Source organism: Colius striatus, chromosome 1 (assembly GCF_028858725.1).
Source record: "Colius striatus isolate bColStr4 chromosome 1, bColStr4.1.hap1, whole genome shotgun sequence".
Lineage (NCBI taxonomy): Eukaryota > Metazoa > Chordata > Aves > Coliiformes > Coliidae > Colius > Colius striatus.
In genome coordinates, this window is record NC_084759.1 from 124,618,276 (window position 1) to 124,634,037 (window position 15,762).

At 51.1% G+C, this 15,762-nt stretch overlaps 1 protein-coding gene across 5 annotated transcripts; it reads left to right on the plus strand.

Annotated features, from left to right (window-relative positions):
- The first annotated feature begins 36 nt into the window (after positions 1–36).
- On the plus strand, positions 37–13,866 carry PTPN6 (protein tyrosine phosphatase non-receptor type 6). 5 transcript variants are annotated; one of them, XM_062006182.1, is made up of 17 exons: positions 130–211; positions 323–422; positions 4,508–4,681; positions 4,956–5,078; positions 5,375–5,569; positions 8,631–8,853; positions 9,207–9,323; positions 9,487–9,600; positions 10,008–10,104; positions 10,464–10,543; positions 10,650–10,799; positions 10,920–11,051; positions 11,285–11,439; positions 11,723–11,790; positions 12,179–12,330; positions 12,901–12,998; positions 13,122–13,866. In XM_062006182.1, exons 3-17 carry the CDS (start codon positions 4,674–4,676, stop codon positions 13,228–13,230), a joined length of 1,821 nt encoding a protein of 606 aa, XP_061862166.1. In that variant the 5' UTR covers positions 130–211; positions 323–422; positions 4,508–4,673; the 3' UTR covers positions 13,231–13,866. The 5 variants fall into 5 exon arrangements, with proteins under 5 accessions (XP_061862159.1, XP_061862173.1, XP_061862166.1 ...); XM_062006175.1 differs by lacking the exon at positions 4,508–4,681 and having other exon boundaries at positions 37–142; XM_062006189.1 differs by lacking the exon at positions 323–422 and having other exon boundaries at positions 37–142.
- The last annotated feature ends 1,896 nt before the right edge of the window (positions 13,867–15,762 follow it).

Consider the following 15,762-nt stretch of genomic DNA (forward strand, 5'->3'; position numbering starts at 1 on the left):
AGCCCAGGAAGTGCTTTGCAAATGCTGAAAATGAAGCCCTCGGCTTGAGGCCTGTGGTTTGCCTGGCCTGGAGCTGCCTTCTGCCGACGCCACCTTAGGAACAGGCGGAGTTCAGGACTCTGCCTGTGCAGAGCAGATGCAGGTGAGTCAAGGGACGTCCTGCAGCTCCCAAGCCCTGCCAGCCACTCCTTCAGAGCCCAGCACTCACCCCGTAAGCATTCAGCCACGTTGAGCCCATGCCACTCCCTCTGTCAAGGGCTTGGATTTCCCAAGTCTCAAGGTACTGTGTTGATAACTCCAACATGGCTTTATTCTCTTACAGTAGGAGCCCCTGGCTAAGGGCTGTGGTACTTCCTCTACCGACTGCTGTCAGTCCCCATCTGTGGGGATCTGAGAGTCAGGATCCTGATGCCATCCTGTGGGTGAGTGCTGTGAGCACTAGTTAGGGGAAGGAAACAGGAGTTGTTGGTGAGAAAATGAAAAACATGGGCAGTAGGAATCGGCATAGAAAGGGAAAACCTCACCTGATAGGAGCTACAGGAGAGCCTTAACACTGGCTGGTTTAGGGGTTTTATTGCTATTACTGTTGTTCCTGTCTTTAAAGAGCAAGCAGGGTTTGCTGAGCCCAGTCTGCTGCAGTTGCTCTGCCAGGCCTGCAGCTGCCGCAGCTCTGAACATTTTTGTACAGACAGGGGTCTTGTGGCCAACCTTTTAAATCCTGGTGATTTCTTGATTCACTACAGTCTTTCTAGCCCATTATGAAACAGCAGGATGTAAATGTTCATGGTCAGCTCAAACAAATGCTCTGCTCTGGAGACCACAGTGGCAGGAAAAAGGAAAGGATGTTTGTACTTGCATTACTCAGTGGTCAGGATCTAGGTAATTGTGGTGGTCCAGCACTGTCCTGGAGTCCCAATGGTGTGACAGAGAGCATCTGGCTTGGGCAAGTCATAGGAAGGTTGTCAATCTCCCCTGTCCCCAAGCCCGGGTGGCCTTCGCTCTGTGCTAGCAACTGAGCTATGATGCAGTTCTGCACTGAGTGGCAAAACCTCCTGTGTCGGTGCTGAGAATAAGAAGTAACAAATGCAGTGCTGGTTCTCAAAAAGGGCCCCAGATGAGGTCTCCCCAATGTGAGGGAAGCACAGAACAGCAAAGCTGAGTCAGCATCTACTTTTGTAAAGGCAGATCCAGACTTGTAAAACTGGAGTTTTCTGAGGGACTTAGCAAGCTTGGGGATAAGGCAGGTCTGCCTGATACAGTTTCCTCAGATTTAAACAAAAATTGTTTGGGCAAGATTTTCACCTCCAAGTCTTTTAATAAAAGCTAAAGACATGGCATAGTGGGAATAAACATCCAGTTTTTACAGCCAAGGGAAGAAGTCATCAGTGGTCAAATCGCAAGGGCTTAAGCAGAAAGGTACACTGCATTCCCAGATGACCTGGAAATAGAGCTTGGTGAGGTGAGAAAATTGGCTGATGGTAGGAAGTTATTCAGGATAATAAGGTGGGAGTTGACTGTGAATAATTGCAGGCAGACCTTATGATAGTGAATGAGTGGGCAACAGAACAACACATAAAATGCCGCGTGGGTGCATGTAAAACAGTGCTCATGCAGGGAAAGTATTTCAGGATTTACATATAAAACAATGAGCTGTGAACTAATTGCAGCTTCTCTCAGAGTAAGACTGTGATCATGTATAGTTCTGTGCAATTGTTAGCTTAATGCTTGGTTGTGGTGAACCAGAAAGCCATCACTCTGTGTATGTCCGTGACTCACCAGCACCTTGAACGCTGCTTTCATCTCCACAACAGTGCACCAGAGTTGGAAACAGCTTAGGGAGGGACAGCAAAGGTGATCAGGTCTGCAGAATACTTCTGTACCAAGAACATCTTGGTAGGATTGGAGTCGGCAGCCTGGCAGAGAGCTGAGAAAGGCTGCAGACATTACAAGTCTGTATCACGAGCAGCTTGGAGGGGACGAACTGGAATCAGTCATTGATTTTAGTTTCTTTACAACACACAGACGGTAACAAAAATTAGGCAGAGAGGAGGTTATGCACAAGCCAAAGGAAGGGGTGTTTTTCTAGCTGCACAGTGGAACTCTGTGACAAAGGGTGCTAAATTTGTTATGGATTGGATGGTCAAGTCTACAAGTAGCTGCAAAGGGAGACTTAGTACAGGGGAAAAGAAACTCTGTACATACCTCTTCCTCTGTGCTTCGTTTGACAACCATTTTGACATCTGGATCACCTAGTCCATCTCCCTGCAGACAGCAGAGCTAACCCCAAAGCTGGATCTGGTTGCTCAGGGGCTTGTTGGAGTGAGTCCTGAACCTCCTCCAAGGGTGGAGGGTTCCCAGCCTTCCCGGGGCCCTGTGGCAACTGCTGAACCGCCTGTGGTGAGGAACACATGTAATTTTTCCCTAATACCTAACCAGAATTTCCCCACTGCAAGTTAGGCCTGATGCTTCCTTTGCCGTGTCCCATAAAGCAGACTCTGTCTCATTATCACTAAGTCCCCCAGTCCTTTTTTAGGTAGTCTCAGCTGTTAAATCCCTCCCTAACCATCTTTTCTCCAAGCTGAACAAACCAAGCTTCCTTCATCTCTGCTGTGCTCCAGGCTCTTCACTGCCATAGTGGCCTCGTGCTGGATTCTGTCCAGTTTCTCAGTGTCTTTTTTACGGCAATCCAAATATGGGTGACTTTTAGTTAGCTATTTTATTTGTCTTCTCTAAATTTGTTCCTGTGCTGGCTGTGGCTTGGCTCCACACAGGATTTGCAGACTTCTGTGAAGATGAGGTTCTACCACCTATGTTGTACTGAAAGCCAAGCAACGACGTAAGAGTAGTCTCTGCTGAAACCTCTTGATCTGTTAGTTATATGAAGGAAGTATTTTAGTGGCTCAGTTGCAGTCTGCTGTTCCGTGCTGCAGCTATTTAATATCCTTTTGATATCAGGAATTCTCTTTGGGGACTTCTGTCTAGAAGTTCCTCTCATTTCTCTCCTATCATCAAAAGGTCTTTCCTGTGCCAATGCTAGACCGGCTCTGATTTAGGTGCAGTCTTTTTGGTGCAACTTCTACAACTTTGTGTAGAAGTTGTTCCCTTAAGCCACAGGTCTCTGTGCCCTTAAAGTCTCCTTTTGTTTTAATCACATTTCTAAGTCCCTGCAACTCACCACATCCCAGCTCATCATGTGTGTGAAACTAGAAGCATTTCAAAGGAAGCTGTTGTAGGTGCCTGGGTTGCCTTTCTAGCAATGAAGTTTAGCTTCCCACTCACCTCTCCTGTACTTCCCTTTGCTGTTAGTTTCTGTCTTGGCTATGCATTTTGTCTCTGTCATTGGTAGCAGCTGGTTCAGCCTTTTGCAGGATTTCCTAGTCTGGTGCTGTGCAGGGAAGTCTGCAGCTGCTGATACTTGAAATGAGCAAGTCTCTTGCTGTTCCTGCTGCCCACACCACCACAGAGGGTAACTGAAATGCCCCCAGTGAAAAGTCAGGTTCCTTTGCCATCTAGGTTGCCCTCTTTGGCCACTGCTTAGCTCCTATTCTTTTGTGAGACCTATGGACCTTGAAACTAGTGCTACGGAGAAGAGCAGTCACAGGCCAGAGCTGGAAATGGCTGGGTACATGGGAGCGATTGCTTTTCCTTCATTGTATCTAGTTGCTCAGGTTGCCAGCTTTGGTCTCAGTACACTGTGCTGAGATCCTGAAGGTCCTAGGCGAAGCTCTCTTAGTGCTGAGTGGGCCCACTGGAGGTAGGAGCTGTTTGTCCTATGCTCACCTTGCCTTTCTGAGCCGCTTGCACACCACCTCCCACCCCATCTCTTTTGAGCATCTCCAGCAGCCTGTTTCCAGGAAGGCAGGACTGTGCTTAGAGCACTATCCTGGACCTCCAAGTCTGTGGCTCTGGGTTTGCACAAATTTCCCCTGTGTACAGTGCTGTAGAATATTTACCTGCCCGGAGGGTTCGCCAGTGAGCGGCATTATGAAGGTTTCAGCTGTGTAGCCGAGGGCAGCCCAACAGAGCCAAGCTGCGTGCCTGGTCAGTCATAGCCTGTAAGTAGAGTGCTTCACTGCTCAGCATGAGCTGACATGTGCTGCCTGCTTCAGCCTTGCAGGTGTTGTGGGAGACCCTGGGCAGCAGTGGCCCTGCTGACACCACGGCAAAGGCTTGGGGCGGGCAGCACTCCTGTCTCTTGCTGGGCTTTCGGTGAAGGAGGGCATGTCAAGAACTGAATTTTGTGGGCGAGAAGACAGGGACCCAAGAGTAACAGGGGGGATGGGGAGGAAAGACAGAAAAGAAGAAGCAGAAGTGTGTGCAAAGCAGCTTGGGGCTGGGGAGCTGATGGCTCAGCGCGCTTCCTGTTCCCGGCGCAGTACGTGCCCTTCTGCGTACGGCCGGCGCCTGCCTGCGCCCGCGGCATCGCGCAGCGCCGCTGGGGCACGGCTCCAGGAACGGAGCGGGGGCATGGAGCGGGTCTGGGTGGGCTGACGGTTGTCACTGGCAGAGATACATGGCCAGCTCTCGAGAGGCGCAGGAACAGCTTGGCGTTGGGCACTCCAGCACGGACCTCCGACTTCCCGTTTCTTGCCAGCGCAAAGTGACTTTTCCTCCGTGTTCTTTGCGTTGCCTTGGTGGTAGCCGCTTGGCCTCCTCTTCTTTCACCGTCCACGATGGTGAGGTAAGGGGGACTGAGAAGTGTGAGTGTAAAGAGTGGGGGCAGGAAAGTGTGACAGATCAAAGGGGGGAGATCATCCTGCAAGCTGTATCTCAAAGGAAACCTTTCTTAGGCTGGGGGAGGTATCAGGTAGGAAAGGAAGCTGCTGCTGACTGTCACCTGTGTGGGTATCTCTAGGGATGCTGACCAGGGACCATTCTTCACTGTAAAAGTGTCCAAGATAGTGCCTGTCCTTTTTTTTTTATTCACTTGGTCTTGCTTTTATCACCTCTGCTAGGTGGTTTCACCGTGACCTGAGTGGGCTGGAAGCTGAAGCTTTGCTGAAGGGACGAGGTGTCCATGGGAGCTTTTTGGCCAGACCCAGCCGGAGGAATCAGGGGGATTTCTCTCTTTCCGTCCGGTGAGTAACTTGGGCTCCAGCTCCTGTCTTTCCAATGTTACGGAATGCTTAGATCCTCACGTCTTCTGTGGCATCTTTTTCACCCTGTCCTTATTCATTTGAGTTTCTTCTGAGCTGTAAAAGGACTTGAGCTCCCCAGCATCTTCTAGACCTCAAGTTGCCCCAGGAGTTTCTCTTTCCAGTCATAGCCTTTCACTGGGATTGTTTGCTCTGGTTCCGTGGCAGGAGGTAATGCAGGATGTTTTCTGCCTCTTTTCCAACCACCTCACTGGACTTCTCTGTGCATCGTCCCACAGGGTTGGTGATCAGGTAACCCACATCCGCATCCAGAACACTGGGGATTTCTATGACCTGTACGGAGGGGAGAAGTTTGCCACCTTGTCGGAACTGGTGGAGTACTACACACAGCAACAGGGCTCGTTGCAGGACAAAGATGGAACCATCATTGACTTGCGATATCCGCTCAACTGTTCTGACCCCACTACAGAGAGGTACAAAGAAAGTAAAGCAGCTTGTGTATCTGTGGTGAGACCTGCTCTGTGTTTCAGGGCCTTCTTTCTTCCCTGCTTACACCTCTGGGGCAAACCCTGCAGAAAGTGTCTCCTGTTTCCCGTCCTTCCACAGGGAGAGTGTCTCCAGGAAGGGCTGGGCATACCTTGACACATCTCAGCAGACCTAATAGGGCTCTAATTTTAACTCTGGTTTCCTGTTGCCTTTGCTATTTATATAGTGTTCCCAAAAGTGAAGGTTTGGGTGTTAGTAATGGGTCTGCAGTGGTCTCTAGAGTGACTTGTAGTATGGAAGGCCTCAGTATTGTCCCAGACCTTCTGGGTGATGCGTGTAGCTGAGAGCAAGACCGTGCTCCCCTCCTTTTCCTGAACCACTTAGTCTCCTTCCCGTCCCCACTTTGCATATGTCTCTGACGCCAAGTTCCTAAATCAAATGAGGTGGTTTTGCCCCTGCGTTGTGCTTTCAGGCTCTTTGATGCAGCTTGACGGCAGCCGTGCAGCACTCTGGGTCAGACAAGGGCCTCCTTGTGCACGTGGAGAACAGGGAGCCAAGGCGACCTGAGTGAAGGGCCTGGGTACACCCCTGCTCACTCTGGGGTCAGGCTGCAAGGGGACAGCCTCTGCTGGACGGCTCTGGCCTCTGCTCGAGGCCGTTGGGTTGTGGCCCTGCAGTTTCCTCCCTTCCTCCCTGCGGTTGGAAACTTCTCCCCCTACCAGGCTCTTACGAAAGCTCCTCTCACTCTCTCCCCAAGTGATTTTCCATCACGTGTCTTTGAAGAGCTGGGCTCTACTGGGGGAAGGGAGGGGAGAACGGAGCCCATTAACCCCTTTCTATCTGGGGAGGGGAGGCCCAGAGCCCTCTTTGATGCGTGGGAGGAGGAGATCTGAGCACTGGCACATGGTGGGTGGCTGAACAGTTCTTTGTAGGTTCAGAAATTAATGACTGCCATGCAATGAAGGTCGCAGTGTGTGAGGTGAGGATCGATGGAAGCTACTTGCCAAGGCACGAGACCTGCCTGCCATATCTTGCTGTCAAAAAGGTTCCTAGATGTTGCATAGAGGAATGTGTTGCTCTGGCCAGATGCAGGGATTGAATGAATGCCCCAGCTGCTTTTGTGACTGGGGCACAGCCTCCTGGACTCCATTTCAATTCTTGGGAAGAGACAGCTCTAACAGTGTGAAATTCACCATAGACACCAGTAGCACTCCAGGCCTCCCCTGTTCTCTGCTCTGTGGGCAGCAAACACTCTCCGACAGCTCTAACTGCAGTGGCTCCTCTGGTGAGCATCAGCCCGGCCTTGACAGTGACGTATGGAGGGTGTTGAGGTACCTGCAACTAGCAGGAACAGGGAGGAACGTTGCAAGTCAGTCTGATGCAATGGCTACCTGCTTTTGAAGTGCTCTTCACCAGGGGAGATGGCCAAAATGGCTGTGTCTCCAGCTGCCGAGGCAGCTCTGCAGAAGCGAGACAGCTGCAGGGAACACGGCCTTTGACCGGCATATGAGCTGTGCTGGAAAAGTCCCTGAGCAGAGCCCCACACACAGCTGTGGCTGGAGACGAGGATGTCCCAGTACCAGAGGGTCCCGTGTGAACCAGGCCCATCTGTGCTGATAAATAAGGACCCAAATGCCCTTCCTGGCACTGAGCTGGGAAGAAGTGAAGGGGCCGGGGCGGGAGCAACAGGGCTGTGGTAGCCCCTGTGCTGAGGTGGGTTCTGACCCAGCAGAGAGGAGGCTTCACCAGAAAATGGATACCAAGAGGAGTGGGATGACCCAGAACATTTCTCAGTGCCCAGAGCACCTCACAGCTCTTAACTTTCTGTAATTTGAATCCCTAACTCCAGCTTCCAAATTAATTTTGTGGAAGCGGGACAGAGCTACAGTGAAGATGGCCTCCTGCATCTCCACTTGGCAGCTCAGCAGTGGCCCCCAGGACCTTCTGGTGTGGTCCAAAGAGACTGTGGAGCTTGGGACAGGCATGAGGAACTAGAGGATCTGCACAGAGGCAAACTGGGCCACATCTGGAGTTTCTTGCAGACTCCTGCGGTACAAGGAGAGGCCAGGTTGTTCCATCTCTCAGTCTGCTGCTGGTGACCATCACTTGCACAGTACAGTGAGGTCCCACCAGGCAGGCACAGACACTCCCTACAGACTTCTGTAGGTGGGAAGAGGCTTGTCAGCAGCTGTTTGCAGCAGCAGTGCCGTGTGCACCATGCTTGTGTCCCTGCCCAGTCCTGCAGCAAGGCAGAGAACACCTCAGTCAAATGGGGATGCTCCTCACCCTGTGCCCACAGGGGAGAAGGAGCTGCTGGCCACGTGTTCGCAGTGAGGACAGGAACACGCACACGGACCGAGTGCAGTACCAGGAGCAGCATATGGGCTCTAGGTGGCTCCTGATGTTGACTCCCATGGCTAGGTCTGATTTCTGCACTGTGATGTGCCCAGAGGATGGGAACTGAGTTCCAGAAAGAGCAGTCACAGGGGTGGTTCTGTAATGGCTCTGATCTCAGCGCAGCCATCTGCATGCTGCTAAATCAGACGGGAGAGTTTCTGACCTGCTGGGGGTTTATTTCCGTTTCCCTGCTATTTGAGTTTTACAAAGCCCCGTGCAGCAGTAAGGATGAATCCCAGTAATGCTGGGAGGTGCCAAGACCCATGGGTTACCCTTCCCCAGCTGGTCTTCAAGCCAGTAAGTGTTGTTCCCTGTGCTTGTGTGTATCATATGACTGGATCACACTTGGTGCTGCCTCACTGGGTACTCCGGTACCAGCATTCTGCTCCTTGGGTCCCTTCCACCACCACCTCATCCCTTGCCCTTTCCTTTTCTTGCCAGCTCTCTACTTCTTTCCATCTTGTCTGCTTTTCCCAAGATCCCGCTCCTCCCTTGGTTTCCTTCCCTTTTTCTTTCCTTCCCCTCTCTCTCTCCCTTCCTTTCTTCCTCCCTCACTCATACCCAGTATTGCTGTCCTTTGCTCGTCGGCTCAAGGACGTCCACTTACCCACATCTCCACCTCTCTTCTGGCCCTCTCTTGTTTTTCCCTAGGTGGTACCACGGGCATCTGTCAGGCTCTGCAGCTGAGTCACTTCTCCAGGCCAAAGCCACCCCTTGGACCTTCTTGGTGCGCGAGAGCCTCAGCAAACCTGGGGATTTTGTCTTGTCCGTGCTCACTGACCAGCTGAAACCCGGGTCTGATGCTGCCTCAGGTGGGGCAGCCAGTGCCTCTGGGGCCCGGCTCAAAGTCACCCACATCAAGATCATGTGTCAGGTGAGCAGGTGGGAGATCAAAAGGAAAGGGAGTGGAAGAGGTCTCTGCCAATCGTGTCCTCAAATAGCAGGGGCCCTGTCAATTTGATTACCACCCAGCAGTGTTTCTGAATTTGGATCAAAGTGCTGTCACCTTTGCAGGCTCCAGCCCGGGGAGTCAGTTCGCCACGCTGTGAGCGTGGTGTTCTCAGGGCAAGCCACCACTTGACCTCCCTGCCGGAGGAAATGCATTTCTAGCTGGCACAGGGCATTGCCCGTGGCTTTGCACTGCAGCGTTGCCTTGACTCGGAGCGTTACCAGCTGTGTCTGTAGGGACGCTGTGAGCGAGACGTTGCGCCTTCTCCCTCCGTTTAGAGTGGCCGCTACACCGTTGGAGGTGCCGAAACATTCGACAGCTTGGCGGATCTGGTGGAGCACTTCAAGAAGACTGGAATTGAGGAGGTGTCTGGTTCCTTTGTGTACCTGAAGCAGGTAAATCCCTTTTCCTCTGTTTCTTATGCATCATTTGGAGGGACATGCTGTTTGCTGCTGCGCTGTGTCCCTCTCCTCCTTTTCTCCACAGCACATGGAGAATGTTTTGCTCTCCAGCAGCATCTCTTTCTCATGCCAACCGTTGTATTTTTGCCATCCCCAGCCCTACTATGCTACGAGGGTGAATGCTGCTGACATTGAGAATAGAGTGCAGGAACTGAACAAGGAGTGTGTATCTGAGGAGACATCCAAGGCTGGATTCCGGGAGGAGTTTGATGTAAGAAAGCGCTGATGGACATTATTCTGTCTTTTTGAGAAGCACCACCTCACTCTCCATCCTTGATTTCTTCCTGGGCACAAACTTCTGGGGCATCCTTGTAAATTCTTGTCAATTTATCTCTGAAAGAAATTTCTGGAGCGTGTTTCTCTAGGAAGTGAGTGTCATCTTTAAGTGAACACAGTGAGGTAGAAATGTCCATTTTTCATTGTCGGGAAAACAAGTCACCGAAACAGTAAGGCGGGTAAACCTTGCACTCTTTGAGTCCGGGTTTGCTTTTCACTCCTCTACTCCCCCACAAGCATGGGGGCCCATGTGCCCCTGGAGTCACTACTGTTCCTCTGAGTGCCTGCCTGCCCTGTCACACATTCTTATCTTGCCATGACTTATCTTTCTTCTGTTCTCAGGGTCTTCAAAAACAAGAAGCCAAGCAGCTATTTGACCGTCATGAGGGTCAGAGGCCTGAAAACAAGAGCAAGAACCGATACAAGAACATCTTGCCCTGTGAGTCTCGTTTCTCCACTATAAAAAAACCAAAAACCTCAACCAGACACAGGCAGTGAAGACCTGTCAGAGTCCTCCTTGGCCCTGCCTCAGCCTGCCCTGTCAGGTCACAGCCTTCTCCTGTCCTTGGTAGAAGAAGAGGGGGTTGCATCAGACTCATAAGCTTCTGATGGTCCGTCATAGGGGTAGAGAGATGAAAGAGATTGATCTGACCCCAGAGAAGGAGAGGTGAAAGTATGAGGCACGCACGCCACGCACACACTGGGTAGCGTGAATGTAGTGCAGGGCTGTGAAGGAGCTTCGTGTGTCTGAGCACAGAGTGTCTCATTACTCTGCTTATTCTTTCACTGCATCCCCAGTTGATCACTCCAGAGTCATCCTCCAAGGAAGGGACCCAAATATACCTGGATCTGACTATATCAATGCCAACTATGTCAAGGTGAGACTCTTGAAAGATGGCTGTATGCCAGATGGCTGTATTCCCCAGATGGGGGAAAGCCTGCTTGCTCCTGCAGCCCTCCTGATCTTCTCCTGCCCACACTCAGAACAACCTGATCAGCCCAGACGAGCGCACCAAGACCTACATTGCTAGCCAGGGTTGCCTGGATGCCACGGTCAATGACTTCTGGCAGATGGTGTGGCAGGAGAACACGCGCATCATTGTAATGACCACCCGGGAGGTAGAAAAAGGGCGGGTAAGTAGCAGTCTGTAGGTGTCTCAGAGCTGCCCTCTTTTTTCCCTTTAACCACTGCTCTGCTATTTCTCTCTTTCCTTCCTTCTGCCCATCTTCACCGTGCCCTCTCTGCCTGCGCAGAACAAATGCGTGCCTTACTGGCCAGCGGTGGGCAACGTGAAGGAGTATGGGCCCTACCTCGTGGAGAACACTGGGGAGCACGATGCGCTGGAGTACAAACTCCGGCACCTCTGCGTGTGCCCGACGGATAACGTGAGTGTGCCTGGCTTTAACGACCACTGGAGGCCTAAGGCTGGGGAGCTGCTGGGTGCTCTGGGGATGCTGCTGACGTATTGTGCTCGGGATTGCTGTTCTCACCTGGGCTGGGCTGGAATCACGCTGGTGGAACCACCAAGGAGTGAGCAGGAGATCCACCTCTCCCTGAGACAGAGGCCAGGGTAGGACTGTGTTGCAGTTTTACCAGTGGGGTGTTTTGTTGTTATCAGGCTAAGGCTGTGCGTGAGATCTGGCACTATCAGTACCTGAGCTGGCCTGACCACGGTGTGCCCAGCGAGCCGGGAGGCGTGCTCAGCTTCCTTGATCAAATAAACCAGAAGCAAGAGAGCATCCCAGATGCAGGGCCTATTCTGGTGCATTGCAGGTTGGTACAGAGGCTGGGGTTTTGAAGCGTTCTCCATCCCTTACCTAGGGTGAGGAACAGAAAGTCTGCCCTGCTGCAGCAGCTCTTCTCCAGGGCTTGTGAGCATAGCACGTGCCAGCCCTGATATTTTGGGGATTCCTCTTGGAATTCTCTGCCCTTTGAGTCCATGACTCTTGTGGCGTTGCTGAACAGCTGCTACAAGTGCCGCATCCTTCCCCAGAAGCAGCTGCGTTTTGTTTCAGGAGCTGTGTTGCTCTAACCTCTGCTTGTCCTCTCCTTGCAGTGCTGGGATTGGCCGCACTGGGACTATCATCGTCATTGATATGATAGTGGAAACGATCTCCACCAAGGGTAAGAGGACCCTAAAGTATCTTGAAGTGAATTGGCCTAGCCAGCAGGGCTGTGCCCTTAACTCCAGCTGCAAAGGGATGAAAATTACCAGGTATCAGCAGGGGAGAGATCCTGCCACAGCCCTGAGAAGGTTGTGTTGTCTTTGCTACGTGGCAGCTTCTGGATCTCTGAACTGTATCTACTAATTGTGAGCTTGGGCTCTTCCTTCCAGGGCCAGACTTGAAAGATGCTGAGCAGGAAGGAGGGCTAGCAGGTCCATACAGGAGTGAATAGTGTGGAGGGAGGTGGGAACTTCTTGACTGACCTCTACTGTGATTGTTTTTTGGTGGAGAATTGGGAGAGGGGGCCAGTGGACATGTCCATAAGCTTTTCTGGTGCCCCTTGCTAGGGTTGGACTGTGACATTGACATCCAGAAGACCATCCAGATGGTGAGGGCCCAACGCTCGGGGATGGTGCAGACAGAGGCCCAATACAAGTTCATCTACATGGCCATTTGCCAGTTCATAGAGACAACCAAGAAGAAGCTGGAAGTTATCCAGGTGAGAAAGGGGACTCTGCTTGCCTGTTCTGGGAGTCTAGGTCCTGCGTGGTGCTGGCTCTGAGATCGCGATTCACCCAAGATTTAAGCTAGCACTGGGACCTACAATAGACTCTGATCATGCACCAAGATTTGAGTCCTCCTTCTTCTCTTTAAAATTTGGCATTTAACATCAGCAGCTCAAACACCAAACCTTTCTGAACTGCTAAACAGCAGTAAGTTTTAATGCAGTTATTTCAACTACATTCAATGTAACATCTCCACCAAGTGCTGTTTTGTTACAAGCTGAATCTAGGACAGGCAAAGACTTTGCCCTTTCCTTTCTTCTTTCTTTCTTCACATGTGGTGCTGTCAGGCATTCCAGGGCTTCTGGAAATTTGTTCACCCCTGTACAGCATCCCCTGCTGCTCACCTCCGTGACAGCGGCGGGTCGAGTGCACTGAGCCTGAAGACTTCAGCCAGCCCACCAGCCTCCCCTGAGATGCTGGCTTGAAGCCTGGCTAACAGACTGAACTCTTCCATAAGGCCTCACATGGCACACTTTTCTCAGCTCACTTTTTCCCTCCTGCAGTCTCAGAAAGGCAGGCCGAATGAGTCTGAGTATGGGAACATTGCCTACCCCCCTGCAGCGAGGAATGTGCACGCCAAGGCTTCACGAAAATCCTCCAAGTAAGAGCTCACCCAAACCAGCAGCCCAGCTACATCTGCCTCTGGCAACAGTCTCCCTGCTGCCTTGGCTGCTTGCTTCTTCTTTGGCCACGTTTGTTCCCTCGGTTTTCCCTGGTCTTACAGGCAGAAAGAGGAGTCCACGGTTTATGAGAACTTGGGGAAAAAGGAGGAGAAGGTGCGGAAACAGCGCTCCTCAGAGAAGAAGCTGAAGGGCTCACTAAAGAAGAAATAAGCACACATTGGTGGTAGTCCCCTGGCAGGGAGGTTGAACCTGGGGTGCAGGAGTAGAGCTCACGTCTGGGCTCCATGCTGGCTTGTCTTGCATTCCTTGCTCTTAGACTGCAGCTAGGCCTCCCCTTCTCTTCTGCAGCACCCTTCAGTGCCTTGAGCCAGACTGCTTTTCGGCTGGGCTGACTGACCTCTTTGTCCCTTGCCTGCAGAGGCTGGTGGAGTCTCCTGCTGCCCCTTTGTTATTCATTAACAGGAAAAAAAAAATCACACTGTCTCTTTCCCTTGGTCTCTGAGCGCTGGGGCCCAAACTCAGCTCTGCTGTGTCAGCTTCAGGGCGCTTGTTGGGGAATTGCTGAGGAAGCTCTTTGAGGGAGCTACTCTACCCACTGCTCTGAGTTAGAGTTTAGTCAGTTATTGTTCCCTGGAGCCTCTGCTTTTAAAGTGTGGAGTTTTGGCCCATTTCAGCTCAGCTCCTCTGCAATTCAACAGGAAACTTCCACTTTCCTTAACACCAACCCTCTACCCTTTATGTCCTTTATATCTCCTTTATGGCCTTTGATTGGATGCTGTAAATATACCAGGATTTGGTGTGATGGTCGTGTTTTCCCCTTTGTAAATAAACTTATATTTGTTTAAATGCTGGATCACAAAAGCTTTTTTCTATGCTTCCTCTTTGAGTATAGCTGTACTCCTGTCTTCACTTGTAGCCCTCCAAAGACCTACAGCAGTGGCTCTAGCTTAGTTTTCATCACTGCCTGCAGCTCTCACATTTCTGAACAGAAGCTGTGACCAATTACAGTGGCTTCTTGCTGTGAGGCTCGAGTGTTGGTAGTCATACCAGGTAGATGTGAGCATGCAAAGTTAGCTGTGACAACCTCAGACATGAAGTTTTGCACTTGAATTTCGGTGTTTGGAAAAGCCATCCTCATGTCCCCAAATCATTAGTGGTTTTTCTCATCTGTCTTGTGTGGTTTTGGTGGTATGCCACCTGAGCTGGGGTCTTAAGGCAAACTTCAGTAAACAGTGTAGTGCCTGGCTGTCACTTTCTAGGTATTTCATCTTAATGGAGAAGGTAGACCAGAGTGTGGCTTCATAGATACTAGTCAGCCATCTGCAAGAAGGGACTTAGAGAGCTGGGTGGTTTAGTTTGGTAAAGAAGAGGCTTTGGGGTAAACTACTCTCATCTACACACACAGAGCGGTGGTAAGAAGATGGTTGTAGTGGCAGATAATCAAACCACAGGCAGTGGTCCCAGATTGCAGCTTGAGAGGTTCAAGTTGGACACTATGGCTGGTTTCATCAAACAGCATTCCAACAGATCCTCAAGGGGCAACTTGGTCCTTCCAGGTTTTCAATACTTGAATGGACAAAGCCACAGCTGATCTGACTTAGCACTGGACTAAATAACTCCAGAGGTCCCTTCTCACCACAGCTTATATAATTTTGTGAATGCTGGAGAACATTCCTTAGCACTGGAGCCTATCCTTGATGATGTTAGAAAGGGACTCAGTACGGTTTTTAAAGTCTTGCCAATTAAAACTGGGCCCCAGCCTGTGAACTGTACCCAGTAACCATGAGGGAGAATGCTGAGAGAGTCTGCATAAAGACACAGTCAAAGAATGCAGACCTGAACCTTTCTCTGGCAGCTGGCTTGGATCACAGAGAAAGCGCTGGGGAATCTTTCATTTATGGGTACAGGTACTGTAGGCCGTGGGCATTTGCCACTCAGAGGAGAAGATGGCTCAGGTGTCCTGGATGAGGACCTGGTTAGAGCAGATGGCAGAGAGAGCTCAGTCTCACAGAAGTCTGAAAAGTGACCTAGAATACAGAGCAAGTACGCTTGGAAATATGGGAGTTATGTCTGCTCTGAGACACATTGGGGCCTTGTGTGGGAAGGTCACTGCTCAACCAGCCACTGTCAGCTGTCTGACACAGGGCTATACTGAGCTCTTTAGAAGTCCAGCTGTAGTTGTGCCCTGCTCTGCGGTGAGGATCTTAGAGGCTCTCTCATCTCAGTTCATAGAGCAAATCCTGGGGGGAGGGGAAGGAGGAGAAAAGTGAAGGAAGAAGACATACCTTGAACATAGCTTGTAATAGAGTGGCCAATGTGGCGGCAAGGTGATGCATCTGGCTGAGGTTGGTCACTTCATCTCTGAATAGGAAGATGAAGCAGAAACATTTAACGGCTTCTTTACCGCTGTCTTTGACACTGCTGATGGGCTGTGGGCTGCCCAGAGGCCTGAGCTGAGTACCACAGCTCTGGCAGCGATAAGCTCCCAGCTGACTTTGAACTTGTACAGGATTTGCTGCTGCTGCGGCTGAATGCACACAAGTCTCTGGGGCCCAACAGGACTCGTGCTGAAGAGCTGGCTGATGTTATTGTATTTATCTTGAGAATGTGGAGAGGCCCCAGTCAACAGGAAGCTGTCAAATATTGTCCCAGTTTTCAAGAAGGGCAAGTGTCACGGTTTAGCAAGGAGCAGCTTTTGCTTGGTAACAGGGGGAGCAGGTTGCAGTGAAGACCCGGTGAAGA

Bases quoted from the DNA above. Each gene is read 5' to 3' on its own strand.
- PTPN6 (XM_062006175.1), top strand. The intron at 5,079-5,374 runs GTGAGTAACTTG...ATCGTCCCACAG, and splicing joins GATTTCTCTCTTTCCGTCCG to GGTTGGTGATCAGGTAACCC. The intron at 11,791-12,178 runs GTAAGAGGACCC...GCCCCTTGCTAG, and splicing joins GGAAACGATCTCCACCAAGG to GGTTGGACTGTGACATTGAC.